General features: G+C 36.2%; 1 protein-coding gene across 1 annotated transcript; it reads right to left on the reverse strand.

Annotated features, from left to right (window-relative positions):
* Window positions 1-324: 324 nt before the first annotated feature.
* K441DRAFT_671920 (UPF0029-domain-containing protein) lies at window positions 325-1,484 on the reverse strand. The gene is made up of 3 exons (XM_067650493.1): window positions 606-1,484; window positions 451-541; window positions 325-382 (listed from the first exon to the last, which is right to left on the reverse strand). The coding sequence occupies exons 1-3, from the start codon at window positions 1,465-1,467 to the stop codon at window positions 364-366; spliced, it is 972 nt and encodes a 323-aa protein (XP_067496227.1). The 5' UTR covers window positions 1,468-1,484; the 3' UTR covers window positions 325-363.
* Window positions 1,485-18,523: the final 17,039 nt, after the last annotated feature.

The following is an 18,523-nucleotide window of genomic DNA, read 5'->3' on the forward strand; positions in this document are numbered from 1 at the left end:
ATCAGGAAGGAACTAAACTCAATCAGTGGGAGGTGTCCGCATATCATTTAGAAGGTGTCCCTCTACGGCTGTCCTTTATCTTCCTACTCTTACATGCTGTCGACCGTCAAGGTCACTGTCAGGTACCACCTTATGACCCACCACCCTGTTTCTTGCCATCTTACCTACCCCTTGACTCGGTCACCGACTCAGTCACCGACTTAGTCTACTACCATTTCCTTGTGTATATAGAGAGCTTCTAGAGCCAGCTTCAATCGACAGAGTTCTTATGAGTGACTTGTTCGTCCGACACATGCCTCCCACCTCACAAGTAGAGTCTGTTTGGTGGCCTTGTTTAAGGGGGAATTGGTGTAGTGGTTTACTTCAGTAAGCGGTTTCATTGCTGATAAGAATTCGATGTGCCGAATCAGTCATGCTGTCCGGTAAAATTATATGGCGATGTTATCTTACTTAGTTCTATTTACTAGATCAATCAACTCAGTGGTGGCACAATAGGATATGAATAAGAGTTGGTGCATGTTTTTTTCTCCCATCAAGACTTCTGAACGTAGTTGAAGGGTCGTTAGAGGTATACTCAACTATTCCCTGGTTTGCTCACCTCTTACCTTTTTTCTTCACCTCTCCTTCCTTTACAAACCCCCCAACTACCAACGCCTCCCGCGCTACGGAATTTATGATTCTAAAACGATCTGGTCCTAGATGTATTCCTCCATACCATCTTGTTACGACGACCATAATGTTCCAAACATCCATCAACTGCATCAAGTGTAGGACTCGGCCACCTGCCGCCGTCTCGCCATCATCATCGCAATCTTGGTATGTTGTATCATTTGCGCCGCGGATACGCCACGCGGTGATGTTGTGGGTTGCCTTTGCAACCTTTCTGTCACTGGTAAGGAGATGCGAGAGGTAAGACTTTGCCTGGATAGGAGAAGAGACTGAAGCGCAGCGGGCGAGGAATACAGATTTTTTTTCTGTTAGCGGTGCTGAAAGGGACCACGGAGGCTCCTCTTCTTCGCTTCCCCCTAGATTGGGCACTTGTGGGCCTGCATCATCTATCCCGTCCGTGTGTTCCAGATCGTAGATGTGCTCCGCGGGATCCTCGTCAGAAGCATCATGGGTATTGATATGACCCTGCTCTTCAGCCTGTTCTAGTGCTCCGCGGACCTCTTCCAATAGATCAAAAATGCAAGGTTCACCAGGCCTATATACCTGTGCTAGAACTTCTCTAACCAGCTGCACAACCTGATTTCCAGCACCTTTTTGTACGTCATTGCCTACGGTTTGCGTTCCTAATATAGAGGGAGGGGCATCGGGGTAATCCGCTGGAAATTCGACGCGAATAGAAATGGAGGAGAGAAAAGGCAGGCGCAGTATGCAAATTGCAGGTTCTATAGAGATTGATAAGAGGGTGGAGTCGTCAAAAATGGAGTTAATGGTGGTGAGCTCGTCTGTGAGTGCTGTCATGTTGGAGGTTGGAAGGATGGCGAGTGGAGGGACTTCAATATGGTGGGCCATACGTACCAAACCGCCAATGTCAAATTCGCCTCATCAAAATATCGCCCCATTTAAACCACGATTTGAAGCTTTAATTTAAAGCCTTAATTTCGAGCTTTGATTTAAAGAGTCTTTGTGGTAACAATTAGATACTTCTTTTAATAGGCAATAGATATTATATTAATCACGATTTTAGTGCATATTTAGGCTAGTGTAGATATTAATTGTCACCTCCGTACATCCGTACAAAATCATCATTTTTACCACTTAAAAACATTAAAACAAGAAGAGGTAAATACTTTTCTAATCAAGAAAAAGGAGCTCTTGCTGCACCCGGCCTAAAAAGACCAAAACCAACCAAAAGAACCCTGAAAAACACCTAGAGAATCCCCCTGAGATGCATGTATTGCAGGGGAGGCACACGTTGAACGACGGTGGCTCGCACTCGCGCGCGACCGCTAGAACTACGCCTAGCAATAGCCCTCTATAATAAAGACGGGTGAATACCATACTATAAAGCGGAAATACCTCTATTAAGAAGGTATCTAATAAAATATAAAGCCTATTGGACGTGTCTAATATCTAAAATTATGGGGGAGTAACCGTTAGCTATAATAAACTAATACAGCTAGTAGAATGGCTCCGCCAGTTTAGCGAACCTTAGGCGCCCCTCTAGTAAACCCTTAATTAAATCCTCTAACGGCTAAGTAAAATTAAAAATAAGTATAATTCCCCCTTACCGGCAAACCGCACCTAGGCTGCCATAGCTATACTTTTACAGCATAGGGAACCTACCCCCCTTAAGTTAATAACTGGGTATATAATTATAATATAACCAAATATAGAATAAGTAGAGGGGCTTAGGGGATAATTAGAAANAGAAGTCCTTATAAAGATANNNAAAGAGGTNTATAANGCTNTTNTAGTCCAACACCTTAAGAGCGGAGATATTAGAGTTACCCTAAAGGACTAATAGGTAAAGGAATGAGCCGTAAGGGCAGGGGATAGGCTAGGAGAACGTATTAGCATAAAAGTACTCTATAAAGATTACCTAGTTAAAGTCCTAGCGGTTCCTATAAGCCTTAGGGTAAAAAAGAGACGCTAGGTAGACAATATAGCAATTATATAGGAGATAGTAAGATAAATGGAATACCTTATACTAGGACTTAAAATCACCTAAATCTAATAGCTTTAATAGGAAAATGTAAACTAAGTATATAATAAGAATAATAAGAGGATATAAGGGTCGCCGGAGACTTGCTAGGGAGACACTAGACGAATGTATAGCTCCCTTATTATTAATATATATATACTAGGAATACAAAAACTCCTTATTTAAAAAGGAATAATTATAAATGGCCTTATATATAATATAAGGCTCTATAACTATAGACTACGCCTAGAATAATACTATTGCTATATATAATAGGGACACACCTAATCTATATACGCAGTATAGGTGTGCTGCGGCCACTATATAGCCTCCTATAATATAAGACATTGCTTAAATTAAGACTAAATAAAATGTGTAAACTGCCACTAAAGTATATATAAGGCGTGGGAGAAAGAAGACTGTATTAAATATAGGAGACGGAAGGCAAGGGCTTAATAGCTATAGGAATAACTATACGCTAGGTTATATAAATAGAAATAATAGGCGATAAGCTAAGGGGACGCAGGCGCCTTTCTAGCGTTTCCTACCTTTAATACTAGAGGGCTAGGCTAGCTATCCCAAGCCTTAATGGGCTAGAAGTGACGCCGTGCGATATTACTAAACTAATTAGGGATATAAGGGTCATAGGGGATATAAGGGAGAGGATACCCTATAGGAAGACCCCTATGGACAGCAATAGTAGGCTTAAGACCAGGACAATTAAGAATTAGACTTAATGCGGTAAATATAACATTCGCAGCCGACCTATAAAGGGTATATAGCCGACTAGTAAGAATAGGGGAAGAATTAGTAATAATAATAGATTTAGATATAAAAGCGCTAATAGGAATATAAGATATAGGAATAGAAAGCTCTATATAAAATAAGTAGTAACTAGGGTATAGATATAAGAGATAGAAGCTCTAAATATCCTAAAGAAAGTGGAAATAGAAGAAGTAAGAAATAAAGGAGAGTTAAAGGACCCTCGCCGGGGGTCTGCCACCTATCCATTATATAGTATAACTACGGTAATACAAACCACCGCTTTGTAAGGCCCCTACTAGATAGTCTAGACCTAGAGAAATATTATATCCTTGCTATATAAGAACCATATTATAATACCTTTATATAATCGATATACTGCCCCTAAGGATTCTAGCTCCTATACGAACCAAAAGCAGCTATACGCGTGTGCTTTATAATTAGTAAGGCTATCAGCCTATCCTTATAGTTATAGCAGGCAGTTAACCTAGATATTGTAGTTATAATAATTTAAACATATAGGGGACCGGTATAAATTATTAATGTGTATAACCCTAGGGTTAAAGGGGTCCTATAAATAGAGAATATTATATTAGTAATAAGCTTATTAGAAACTAAAGGTATAGAGTCTATCCTACTAGGAGATATAAACCTCTACTACCTATAATAGGGGGGTATCTATATTACTATAGATTAACAGTTAGAGTGCCTACTAAGAGCTATAGATATCTGGGGCCTTAAGCTAGCTACCCCCCTAGGAGCAATTATATNGNAATAAGGNACCNCTANAAGNATAATTNACNTTATATTTATAGANGAAGGCCTATACTAGAGACTTAAAAGGTATAACCCTAAAGAAAAATAGGCACTTACCCTAGACTATATCCCTATTTAGATATAGCTAGACCTAAATACTAAAGCATAACTAAATAAAAAAAGATATGTAATAAGGAAGCTTAAGATAAATAGTTTCCTTAATGTAGTTAAATAATAACTCTAAAACCTAAAAGAAATCTACCTAATACTAAACGAGCGAGGCTTATTAGCCACCCCTAAGGAAATTAACTAAAGACTAGAAAGGATCTAGGCAGCAATTAAAAATAGGCTAGAAGAGCACTACCTGATCTCAAAACCGGGCCCCTACGCGCGACATATATGGTCTATATAATGCGCAGTTCTAGTTGCCAGCTAATAATAAGTAAGAAGGAAATATATAAGCAGCTATAACCCTAAAGACGAGAGACAATATAAAGATATAAGAAACTAGCTAAAGAATACCCTAAAAAAAGAAGTAAGGAATAACTGGAGACGGTTTATAAATAAGTATACTTCTAACCTAAGCCTCCCCTATAATAAGGGCCTTTAGGCTATAGCAAAATAGGTAAAGAAAAAGGTAGGGCGCCTAGCAGAAGACCTATACCTACTACCCCTATAAAGAGTAGGAGAATTATAGGCTATAAATAATAATGATAAGAAGGTAAAGATCCTTATAGAAAGGTTCTTCCCTTAACCGGCTCTAGTAGACCTTAGTAATATCACGGGTAAAACACTAGTAACTCGCCTGTGGGTTAACAGCAACATAATAATAGAGGAAATGGCTAGAACTATTAGCCGCCTTTTAAATAATATAGTACTAGGACTAGATGGGATTCTAAATAAGGCCCTAAAAACCTATGGGCCACTTATAGCACCTTAGCTTATAGATATAGCTAGAGTATGCTTTGCTATAGGCTACTACCTATAACTTGGAAGATCTATAATAACAGTTATTCTATAAAAAGAAGGTAAAGCAGATTACTTAATCCTAGAAAGCTACTACCCTATTACCTTAAAAAACACCCTTAGTAAGATCTTAAAAAGGGTAATAGCGAAACGCATAGCAGATATAGTAGAGGAATACGCCCTACTACTATAAAGCTAAATAGGGGCAAAAAAGAACCGCTTAACACTATTAGCACTTACGCTACTCGCTACCACTATTAAATCTGTATAGGCGATGCGAAAGGACTTTATAGTATTAATGCTTAGCTTAGATATTAGTAGTGCCTACAATAATATACCCTATAAGCGTCTCCTATATATCCTTAGGGCAAAGGGCTTCTTAGAATAGATTATATAATTTATCTAAGGGTTTATAGGCTAGAAAGAAATATTACTAGTCTTTAGCGGATACTAGAGCCCCCCTATTGCAGTAGTAATAGGAATACCATAAGGATTACCCCTCTTACCTATACTCTTCCTTTTCTTTATAAGCAACCTACTTAACTCCTTTAAGGAAGGGGCGACCTAGGGGATAGGCTTTATTAATAATATAAACCTAATTATATACGGGCCAATAGCCGTAAAGAATTACAGAATACTAGAGAAAGCCTATAACACTTATATAGAATAGGTAAAACGTTATAGAGTTTAATTCTTACTAAAGAAATACCAGTTAATCTATTTTATAAGAAAACGCAACTAATCTGTAGATCTCTAGCATATAATTTATATTTAAGGCTTTAGGGGTTAACTAGTTTAGGGCCTAAGGGTATTAGGAGTATAAGTAGACAGTAAGCTTTAGTAGAGCGTATATATAGCATAAGCGGCCCGTAAAGGCTAAGCACAGTTTATCGCTTTATCTAGGATTATTAACTCTATATAGGGTCTATACTTCTAGAGGTCACGCCTACTATATATAGCAGTTGTCCGGCCAACTATAATATATAGATCCAGTATTTGGGCCATTAGAGAAACTAAAAAGGGCCCCCCTAAATTACTCCTTAAACTACTTTAAAAGGTCTAGACAGCCTACCTTTAGAGTATTACAGGCGGGTATAAGCGAACGGCTATAGTACTGCTTAAGAAGGAATTTAATATTCCCCCCCTATAGTTATATATTAAAGCCGCTATAATATAAAGAACGCAAAATAAACGTAACTCTAATGTTATAAAGTATATTAAGACACGCCTAAGTAAACTATAGAGGGACCTTAGGGTGCCCTGTAGGAGAATAAACTAACAACCCTAAAGTAGGGAAGAGATATTAGAGAAATAGGTAAAAAAAGCAGAAGAAGAATAGTGCTGCTTTAGGGCCTAGGCCTATATAGAGAAGAAAGGGAGACGTATAAGAGGTTAGCAAAGATAATAGTAAGATAGAAAAAGGAGCTAAAGTAGAATATATAAGAACGTTAGGAAACTATCTACCGTAATATAATACTAGTTAGACTAACGCTAGAGAGGTAAATAGGAGTTAAAGGTATAGAGGCTAACTTAGGCAAGATGAACCTAAGCTATAGTATAGTTAATGCTATAGGGGGTAAATACCTAAGGGCTCTAAGAAGGCTTAATAAAGGCAGAAAATATAATAGCAATACTCTTAAGAACAGAAATAATAGGACTAAAAGATTGGCTTTACTAGGTGGGTGTCCTAGTAGGTAGCCTAAGATGTAAATATAGCTGGCTAAGACAGACACTAAAACATATAATACTGCTATGCCCCCTACATACTAATTAAGAAATAATACTTTTAGTAGCTGGCATAGAGAACTATAATACACTACTCTTAATATAAAAAGGCCTTAAGGCAGTTACCTAGTGGCTTATTAGTTAAAATATGCTAAATTAGTTCTGGGTTATAAGGGAAATAGTAATAGAAGGCAAGGGGGCAAGTAGTAGGTACCCCCTAGTAACTCTATAGTAGTAAAGTAATAGTTTATAATACTAGCGTGTCCATAAGCTTGTTACGGCAGCAGTGGTTCCTAAGGAGGTTAAATAGTAAGGTAGTAGAGCACTATAGGTGACTTATAGGCGCTAAGTAGGCGAGTCCTAAAAGGCGGGGAGATGGATTATAGGGTTTTTTCATTTATAGAGTTTTCTCCCTATATATAAATAAGNAGTAGTCTATATGGGCCTAATAGGGATCTAAATCGGACGTTAAGCAATGAATTATTATTATTATTATTATTAGATATTAATTGTGATTTTATTTAAGGCCTTATATATTAAATTTTTTTGGTTATATAAAAACTAAATCGCCATATAGCTTAGTAGTATTAAGGTAAGGTAACTACCTTAATTTAATTTAAATCTATACCTACAGGATAAGATTATATAGGTGTATATTAAGACTCCCTTATAGGGGGTGGTGCGAATACCGTAGCGACGTCTAATTCGTGTCCCCTACCTCACTGTCTACTTAATTAAGCAATCAATTACACGGCTAATGAGGTCGATTCTTGCAGGGAACTAAAATTAATCTTTTTTAATTTTTGATTGTTTTTAATTTTTAATCGTTTTTAATTTTTAATTGTTCCTAATTTTTAATTGTTCTTAATTTTTAATCGTCCTTAATTTTTAATTGTTTTTAGATCTTATATATCTTGATTTTTAAAAGAGGGGGGGGGGGCTTGGCGGTAATGTAATGGCTCGGCGGCAATGTAATGGCTTGGCGACGATGCAATAGCTCGGCGACGATGTAATGGCTTAGTGACGCAATAAGGCTTGGCGCCGAATGATAGGAGGAAGAGGGTGGGCTTATGGTTACGAGGAAGTTATAAGACTTAGTAATGGTATTAAACTTTAAAAATCCTGTCCCGGGAGCTTAAGTGACGACCCTTATATAAAACGTTAATAATATTTAATTTTAAAACTTTAATACGGCAGATCTTTTAGGAATACCTATTATAAGCAGCTCCGAGTATAAAATCTAAAAGATTTAGTGGTGGTGTAGATATGGGAGGGGTTATATATTTGCGTTCCCGAATGTTATTACTTAATATGGTTTTTTAGCTTAGAAAACTAAAATCTCCTTAGGAAATTAACTCTAAAAAATTAATTACCCCCTACTAATATTATTAATATCTATAGTAGGGTTAAGCTAAGTTATAGAGGCCTTCCTTATATATATATTAAACACAGCATAAGGCGATAGCTTTAATTATGTATATAGGGGAAGTATAAACTATATCTTTTGGTTAGAAATCGTTACAATTGCCTAAAGGAAGTAGGCGTTAAAATGGTTAAATTTAAGGTTGCTTAGTTACTGCGGGACAGTTAAAAGATTTAATAGGAAATTTTTTCTAAAAATCAATTACCCCCCAGCTATATAAGTAATATTGGTGATATAATTAAGCTAGTTTATAGGGACCCTTATTATAAGTATATTAAGTATAGCGCGTAACGGCAGCTTCGCTAAAGGTAGTAAAGAAGGTAGGAGAAGGGCTTTAATTACGAGTTGTTATACTATTCTAAAGTTAATAAACTAAGTTTAATGGCGATATCTCTGGTTATATCTGGGTTAGTATATAATTCCTTAGTTAGGAAAAGCGTAATTAGAGAATCTAAATTGCTGCTATTTAGTTGCCTATAATACCTATAGTATTTTATCTACGACTACTTCTACGGAGTCCCTCGGCCTATATAATACTATCTTTATTTTTACCCTTACTCTTACCCTTACTCTTACCCTTGCCTTTACTCTTACTTTTACCTTTGCCCTTACTTTTACCCTTACTTATATTAGTAGCGCTCTTATTACCGCTTTATATATCCTAGCTACTCTACTCTTTATATTTAAGGGCTTTTTATTCTACTACCTTTATAGTGTTTTATATAGTCCTAGGGGACTATATATATAGTAAGTCGCTAGGATAGCCGCGCTTAGTTACTAGGCTTATTAGTAGTGGTAAGGTATCTAAAATAGAGAGGGGAGACAAGCTTAGAACGTGCAGTAGGTGAGATTTAGGTTCCGTCTATAGATGGTTAGCGCTAATGGCAACTATATACTATATAAATCTTACCTCCCTTAACCTTTCTAGTAAAAGCCTTAGCTTAGTCAGCTTATTTCTTATAGTTGGCGTTAGAGTTATAATATTATTATTATCCTGTTCTTCGTCGCCTATTATTTATATCACTTCCGGTAATACGTATTGCTATTATAATAGTTTTAGGTAGTAACTAATTTTGATTAATGCTTATCGATTCCCCTATTCTATAGGTGGAATTTAGTAGATTTTATAAGCTCGCTTAGCTTATGTAACTAACCCAATTAATTACAGACAACCTTGTTTAGACACTGGGAGTATTTAGTTTTTAATAGTGCTTAAAAACGCCTCCTGCTAAATTCTACTAAGTTCTACTAGGTCCCATTAAGTTCTGCCGAATTCTACTATATTCTACTAAATTCCATTAAGTTCTATTAAATTCTGCTATATTCCACTTAGATTCTGCCAAATTCTACTATGTGGTTGAAGTGACTAATCACGATTTTCTATGCCCGGCATGGAAAATCGCTATTGGCTCGCTTACTACTAGCGCCTTAGCTGCTAGCTCGATATCTTTACGTTCTCTATTTCTGCTTTAACGTCTTCTCTCTTTACCTACTTAGTAACCTATAGCTTAATTATATTCATATTAATTAGGTCCTTTAATGCCTAGCAAGGCTTTAATTTTATTATAGCGTCTATAGGGTTACTGCCTCTATCGATCTATTTAATCTCTACTATTTCTCTTCTCTTATACGATTGTCATAAACACATTAGGTTAACTATAAGTCGTTTCTCTTATATTATCCCGAGTTTGACTAGGCAGTTATATAGAGATTTTAAGTTGGTATAGAGGATAAGCGATAGTTATTCGAGTTGTAGGATCTTCTTAATAGTTGCTTTAATCATAGCTCCGGTGTTAAATCCGTGGGCTATTCTATATAGTTTGGATACTAAGACACTTTATATAACTCGTTTGTATTTAATAGATAACTAATAGAGGATATTAGCCCTATTGTCCTTGTCCGCGAGTATAATGATAAAGCCGATCTAAGAAGAGAGGTCGTAGTTATTGGTAAAGGACGAGTTCGTGAATATTATTAGTTTAAGAGTGCTTATATTAAGTTGTACGAAGCGAAGTCCTTAGGAGGGATTATCAATTTACCATTGTAGCCGCTTGTTAAGCTACTTCGTATATTCTTCCTTTGGGTTAATAACTTATGCTATAAAGGAGAGGTTAAAGGCAGCTTCTGGTTGATAGACTATAGCGATATAGGCTCCTCTTGCTCTTTGGGTAACGTACTAGTCCTTTAATATAACTACCTTATAGACTTCCCCTCTAGAGCTAGTTAGGTCTGTAGCCTTTATAGTAACCAACTTTAGGTTCTTGCATTAACGTTCCTAGGTAAGGGCTATTAAGTCCTTTTCTTACCTAATGCAGCCTCCGTTAAACTTAATTGGGGTATTTAGCGTAAGCTTCTCTCTCTCCTTTACTAGAAACTTTGCTTTCTAAAGCCTAGCTTCTTTAGCCTCCGCGAAGGTTTTATTAGTAAGAAATAGTGTATTATTAGTCTACAGTCCTACAATTCTAAAGCTATTGCTATTTGTGTATAATAAGTAGGGGTTATATATTAACTAGTTCATCTATAGCTTATTAAGGTGGTGGCGGTAGTATATATTAAACTAATAGTTGCTGGCTTCTGGGACACTATAGAGTAGTTTAATAACTTTCAGAATTGATCTATTCTTTAGTTTAAGTTCTGGTAATAGGCGTATAAAGAAGTCTCTATTTAGGTAGGTACTAGACTATATATAAGCTTATAAGATATCGCGCAGGTATAAAGAGGTTGGTCTTCTTTCATTTCCTTATAGGGTTGCTATAAGTGCTAGGATAATTCTCTAGCTAATACGTTAAATAGTTGGTGATTGTGTTAAGACTAGATCTTTACTATAGTCGTTATAGGCTTATATAACTAGTCTAGACTTCTTAAAGGCCTTATTTGTTTTAGCGTTCTTAATTTTGTTAATAAACTAGGAGTTAAAGATTCTAACTTCTTTTAGGACGTTTGCTGTATTAATAAACTTAAAGATGCCTTTTTTAAGTAAACCGTTTATTTCCTTGCGTCGAGACTTTGTAAATGACGGTAAGGTGCACTTGAGGGTTATAGTATTAGGTTTCGTTAGGCTGTCGTTAATAAATATTAATACGTCTACGATGTTTTGCTGGGACTTTGTTAGCGATTATTGTGTCCGTTTTAATCTTTAGAGGGGTATAGTAGTTGTTGGTTCCTTAGTTAATTCCTTAGTCAGTTCCTTAGTCGGTTCCTTAGTCGGTTCTTTAAATAGCTCCTCCTTTAGTTCCTTATTGGGTTCTTTTAGTTTAGGTTATAGGTATGGCTTTACTATTATGGTCCTAAAGTTAGTAGGTCTACTAGGGAGTTATACCTTATATATTTCTCCGTTAATTCTAAGTAACTTAAATGGGCTAGTCTATTTGCCGCTTTATCTAGTATTACCTTTACGCTATATAAGCACGTTTAAGTTAAGGGGGAGGTTGTGGATTGTGGTAACGGATAGACTATTTCGTTGGTTTAGTGCATTGTTAACTTGCTTCTTTACCCTAATCCTTATAATCTCCTCCATTGCCTTCTTTATAGCTGCCGCTCGCTATATAATAGAGGGTGCTAGTAGGTCAAGTTCGCTCATTTAAGGGTAGGTACTGAAGATGAGAAGTGTTAGGACTAAGCTATCTAGGCCAGCTATGTTATTAGCGGCCTTTACCGCTATTTATAAGGCTAGTTTTTTGGTTATTTCTAAGTCCTATAACTCCTTTATAATTATCTAGTATGCTTAGCGTAGTATTAGATAAGCTCTTTCTACTATTCTAATAGACCAGTGAGCTTCTACTAGGACGCTCTTGGTTAATATAGCTATTGCCATAGCGTGCTATTAAAACTCCTTGCTTGCGAAGTTCTTCCTAGCATTATAGGTAATGTAGTTAGGTGGTCTAATGTAGGTGTTAATCCAATATAGTTGTAGGATGTCCTAGGTATGTTTTGCGGAGATATTACGTAGCTATCTCGCAGCTTAAAATCTGGTAGCTTTATTAATTACGTGGAGAATAGGACTCCCGTTGATATATATAATATTAATAAAAATGGAATGGTTAAAATCGGAATCTTAGTCTTCTTATAGTGTGAATTTAAACCGTCTGGGAGACTTGCTGTATTTTTAGCAGTAGGAATAGTACTTAGTGAGGTAGTCGATGGCCTGCTTGTTAATATTATCGTGGCTAAAGCGTTCTAGTACCTTATATAGCTTGTCTGCCAATAGGTGTCCAAAGCGACGGTGGAGTCGGCGGAGTTTAGCGGTGGTTAGGTAGTAAGGGTTTTAATTAAATAAGTAGGTTATAAATAACTGTAGTAACTCTTTCTATAATAGGAAGGGGTAACCAAATCGGCGAACTACTGGTACCGATTTTGTTGGGGTAACTAGGACGTTCTTAAGGTTATTATAATAGACCTTTAGTATATCTATATCTGCGAGGCATAGTAGGAAGGGTGTGTCGGCCTTTATAATGTAAAACTCAACGTTGCTAATTGGTATATTAACTATGACGGAGTTAATAGAAGAGGTAGAACTAATGCCGAACTGGACGTTAATAGCGCCAGCCTTTAAGGTATCGATAATGGTATTATAGGTCTTTCTATATGCGAGGTATTATCTATAACCTGCTATTAATCTCTTTAAAGCTCTAGTATTAATTATTACTCTATAGAACTTGTCGGATATATACTAGCTAGTAGTAACGTAGGCAAATAGGTCTAGGTTATTATAGTAAGCAATTAAATTAGTGCTGGTAATTGCATAGGTAAAGGGTCGGTTTGCTAAGTCAGTTATAGTATTAATGGCTCCTTCGTACTATATCGTTCCGAAAGAGGTAAGGAACAGTTTAGTCTGTTCTTAAGTTAGAGATGCTGTTAGTAACTCAATATTAATTATAAGAGCTTCTATTGCCTCGTTAATAAATTCTAAGTTAAGTTTATTACCATCGTTATCTGTTCCCTCGTACTCGGCAATATACTATTAGGTATATCTATTAAAGCGGCGGTTAAATCTGTCCTTAAACTTCTTCTTTAATTTATTACGTTCTTCTCTAAAGTATTTAGATAACTAATAGCCTTCTTTATTGCAGATAAAGTAGCGCTTCTTTAGTAATGCATATCGGCTAGATGAGGATAATTGTGTTCTATGAGGTGATCGAGGGTATTATCTGTGGTAGCGGCGGTCGGTAAAGAAGGCTTAGGGGTTCTTACTATTTAACTTTTTAAATATTGTGATAGAGGATCGTAAGTCATTAATTAGGCTAGTTAAGCTATTAGAAGGTTTAAAGCAGGCATATTAATACGCTAGTAACTCCTAGTAGGCGTTAATAAGCTTATTATAGAGGAACTTGTCTATATATAAATCTGGGTCGAGACCATACTAGAGGTGTCTTAGTTCTTTAATAAGTAGCTGTAGGCAGTCTAAGGTTAATTTTCTAGTATTCTCGCTCTTGCCTATTATGGACTTTAGAGTTATTAAGTTCCATTATCCTAATATACCGCGTCTGTATTTAGGTCCCTTAAAGTAATTATATATAGCGTCGTAGATTTAGTTAAATAAAAGGGTTAGGGTAACGTTTTTAAGGTTAGTGTAGTAGTAGTTAAGTGCTAGACCGCGTAGCATTGTAGGGTAGGCTTTAACCTTAGCTTCTTAGGGTACGTCGGCTCTGCTATAGAGGTCGTGGAAGATAGTGAGTTTAAAGTTAAAGTTGTCATCTTCTTTGCTGTACTTATTGTCTTCCGTGTACATCTTTATAAGGTTTATTAACTCCTTACTAAAACCCTAGTTTTAACTCTGCCCCCTAGGTGGTTCTAGTTATAGGGTTAAGTTAATATAATTAGGTTTCTGTTATAGGGGTGGTGTAGGGGTAGGTTGGGGTGTAGTGGGTGGTATTGTAAGTAGGGTAGGGTTTGTGGCTGGTGAGATTGAGATTAGGGTTTCGATGGTACTGGTGCTGGCGAAGTTGTTCTTAAGGAGGTAGTTAATTCGTCCTAAGGTAAACTTTCCTCCAGTTACCATATGCTCCTTAATCTTAGGCTTAGTCTATTTTATAGGGTCTTCTTTTTATAAGGTGTTAAATAGCAATTCGGGGACTGTAGTATTCCTATGCTTCCTTATCTATACGCTATTAGTCCGTAGGAACGTTCGGAGCTTTTAGATACCAATTTAGTTGCAATCCTTAAAGATTTGTATTATAAAGTTTTGGAAATCTTCCTTATAGACCTCCTATAGTTTATCGTCCTTAAGGTTATACACTTCGTATTCTAGGATCTTAAACTTCACAAATTTATTAATATCCTTTGTGGTGGTTTCGTTAGACTATAAGTCAATACCTTTAGGCCATTTCTCCTGTCCTGCGTCGACTTATACCCTAATGTCTGATATGTCAATTCTTATCTCGTAATTCTTGTTAAGTTCAATTTTGGGTTCTAAACGCGTAATAGACGCGAGCTAATTAAAATGCGTAATAGATGTGAACTAAGGGCCTATTAGATAGGGGTTAGTTCTTTAAGTACCTAAGGGCTGTATATAAAGAATTAAGGGCCTATTAGATAGGGGTTAACTTTTTAAGTATACGTTAACTAATACTCCTTAACGTAATCTAGGTAGTATAAAATGCGTAATGGACGCGAACCGAGGGCCTATTAAAAGGGGTCGGTTCCTTAAACACCTAAGGGCTGTATATAAAAAATTAAGGGCCTATTAGATAGGGGTTGACTTTTTAAATACACGTTAACTGATGCTCCTTAGCAAACGAGATTGGTAGAGGCCTTTAGTAGGGACTAATCGAGCTCGTCTTTCTTTATAGGTGGTATATCTCCTAATCTGTAATTACTAATTAGTGTCCGTATTACTTCCGGTAATACGTATTGCTATTGCAATAGTTTTGGGTAGTAACTAATTTTGATTAATGCTTATCGATTCCCCTATTCTACAGGTGGAATTTAGTGGATTTCGTAAGCTCGCTTAGCTTACGTAACTAACCCAATTAGTTATAGACAACCTCGTTTAGACACCTATATTATTTTAGCCCATCCTATCTCTATTGGTAACTCTATAAGTAGTAATTTACCCTATAGAGAGTTTAAGATTTTTATAACCTCCTTTAAAGGTATAGGTTTATTAGCTTCTTTTAGAGCTAAGCGTATAGGGCTATTTAACTAGGAATCTATATTGTCTACCTCTACTTAAATTTTCTTAATTATATTTTGTCTTTTTATGCGTAATGGTAGGTATTAGGGTATACTTTCTTCTTACTGAGAGATTAGTGCGTTACGGTCTCTCTAGCTTATTGGTGTCTATAGAAGTTCCTTTACGCGTTCTATATTATATTAAATAATAACAACGTATATTATATACCGGTATAGTAGCTTTTTACTAATAATGTTAAAGTTCCTAAGTGCCTTAGAAAGTCGAATATTAGACTCCTAACTTTTTACTAGATGTGGTATACTATTTATAATTTTAAGGTCCTATCTAGGAGCTAGGACTGTCTTAATGTACTTTAAGTATTTAATCTAATACTTAAGAGCCTTTTTGTTAACCTATTTGAGCATTAATTCTAGTAGAGGATTTTAATTGTCCTTAGCTATAGGAAGATTATAATTAACTATAACTACGGCCCACTGTCCTATATATATGGGATTAGATTATAAGGCTAAGGGCTAAATATAAACGTACCAGTAGGCTTTACTTTATTATTATAGTCTTAGTTATTAGTAGGACTTATCCCTTTAGAAAATAAGCTCCAGATAATATATAACTTAATATTAACGGCAATATTATCTAGTGCTTAAGGAGGAACTGGTCGCTGCTCCCCCTATGGTGCCGGCATAACAGTGTTTAATCTGGCTCTACCCCGACTAATGCCCACACCTATATATTAGACTGGCATCCGGCGAACGTGGTTATTAAGTAATGCACTTCTGGCGGCTGCTACTACGCTAGAGTTAGGTCGTGGAATACTAACTTAGCTGCTTATTTTACGAGCAATTGATTGCGAGCGGTCTACTAATAGTATGCTTTGTACTGTGGTAGCAGGAGTTACGGTCCTACTATTGCTACTAGGCGTAGTAACGAGAGCACCTATACTTGCTGGATTAAAGTTATTATTAGAGAGACCGCGTGACTTTCTTAATTCTTGAGCTGGATCTGTTTAAGCCTATGCCCGCATTAGCGATCCTGTGTTTAGGGCGGGATTAATAGCACTATAAAATGGACAGTTAGCGAGATGGATAAATGTAATATTATAAGCGGTATTTAAAAGAGGTAGATAAGAGTATATAGAGGACCAGAATGGAGTCATTAAAAAGCTACTTAATTAGTATAATAATTGATTTTATAACCTAGGGCCACTCTACACTTTTATATAATTAGCTCTGTAGCGTCCTATACGCCCCTATCCGTAAGAGGCAATCTGTTATCTACTATGACACTACTGCCTTCTTGGTTAAGCCTGTTAACGTCTATGCCTACATCTCGTAGTGCTTGTTTGTATTTACGTGACCGTTTGTAGTTAGCGAACTGCGGAGGATCCTTAAGCTCCCCTAACTTAGGGAGGGTTCCTTCCTATATATGTATGCTTACCGCTACTTTTAGTTAAAGGTAAGCCTTGTAATAAACACGCCTACTACTCGGATCGTTTGTACTAAAGTTAGTGCTAGAGACTTTGCTATCCGGAAAGCCTAATTTAATAAGTATAGCTTTGCACTACTAAAATGTATCCTCTAAAAGATACTAGTTAATCTCTATACGGGATTAGTTAGCACTGTATTAGTTCTATAAAGAGGTTTGTATACTAATATTATTAACTATATCTATAAAGGACATTATTATATCCTTTAGTACTGCGTATCTATAGTCTGTAGTATTAGTAGCCTCTAAATATATATAATTTCTAAGAGGCTGACCAGATATACTATTTGGGCGATTTAGCTGCTTATAAATATTATAGAGGTTTTATAATTTATAAAAATCCTAAAGCTTAGTTTGAATAATAGGTATATAGATAGTAAGTAAGGTAATTTAATTATATATAGAGAACTTATTCCAGTTCCCTTCTTGCTTAAGTTTAATAAAATATTCCTAGAGTATTCTTATTAACTAGGCCTTCTGTATAGGATATAGACGGCTTACTCTCTATTGCTTTAAAGCACCGCGTGTTATATATACCCACTAGGATTTAATCCTCTAATTTATAACACTTATGCTAAATATAAACGTATATGCGAATGATATATCTTCTCTAGTAATAGGCTCCCTAGTATCTTTATTGACGTAGTCGTCGCAGAGGAGCTGCGCGAGCTAAAAGTGATAATCTGCTACTATATAAGTCTCACTACCGTGGTTAGAATATAGTAGCTCTGGCTAAGCACCTAGTGCCTTTACTGTTCTTATATACTGCTTAACGACGCTTACGCCTAAATGGGCTATAATGGAATAGTGGAGCCAGACTATATAGCGTGAGTAGGCGTTAATTGTAGCGTATATTTGTATACTAAACCTCTCTAGTTTATAATAAGTGTTAATTGACTATAGGTAGTTCGGCCTAGGTATAATGTACTCTCTATAACGGCGATTAAGGCGGTACTTTTAGGCTGCAACTCCTTTAGGATTAAGCTCCTTTACTATATAAAAAAGTCGGTTCCTATACTATAAGGATTAGTATAAATTATAAGGCTAGGAAGTACAAGCTTACTAAGATATATTATAATACCTTAATTGAAAGTATATATAGAGGAAGCTCTTCCTATATAAGCCTATTATACCCTTATTAAGCTCCTCTTAAATAACCCGCCTAAGCTTATCGTTTATTGCGTTGATATTCTCTATATTAAATCTGTAAGGAAGGCCTAGTATTTTATATAGACGTTTTAGCGCCTGGGGTAGTATCTTATAGCCTTCTTGCTTTAGAGTAAGGATAATGTTAGCGTTACTAAAGGCGTAATTAAAAAATAAGATTATAACTTTACTTTATAGGATAGGGTCTTAGTAGTTAATACGCGGGCTATATTAAGAGGAATTCCACTATTAAAGATTTCGTTTAAGCGTTTGTTTAGAAAGCTGTACCCCACGGTTATAAAAGAACTTAATGATATTGTTAACAGTATACTACTTACGGAGCTATAAGATCTCGTCGCGATAAGATTGGTAGTTAATAGATGGAGGTATGGTGGTGCGACGGACGGATAAGTACGGGGAGTAGAGGAAGTGTTAGAGCTTGGATGGATTTTTTTAGGTTCTAAAATTAAGGCGTCTTAGA

The sequence above is a fragment of the Cenococcum geophilum genome (assembly GCF_001692895.1).
Source record: "Cenococcum geophilum 1.58 unplaced genomic scaffold K441scaffold_112, whole genome shotgun sequence".
Taxonomy (NCBI): domain Eukaryota; kingdom Fungi; phylum Ascomycota; class Dothideomycetes; order Gloniales; family Gloniaceae; genus Cenococcum; species Cenococcum geophilum.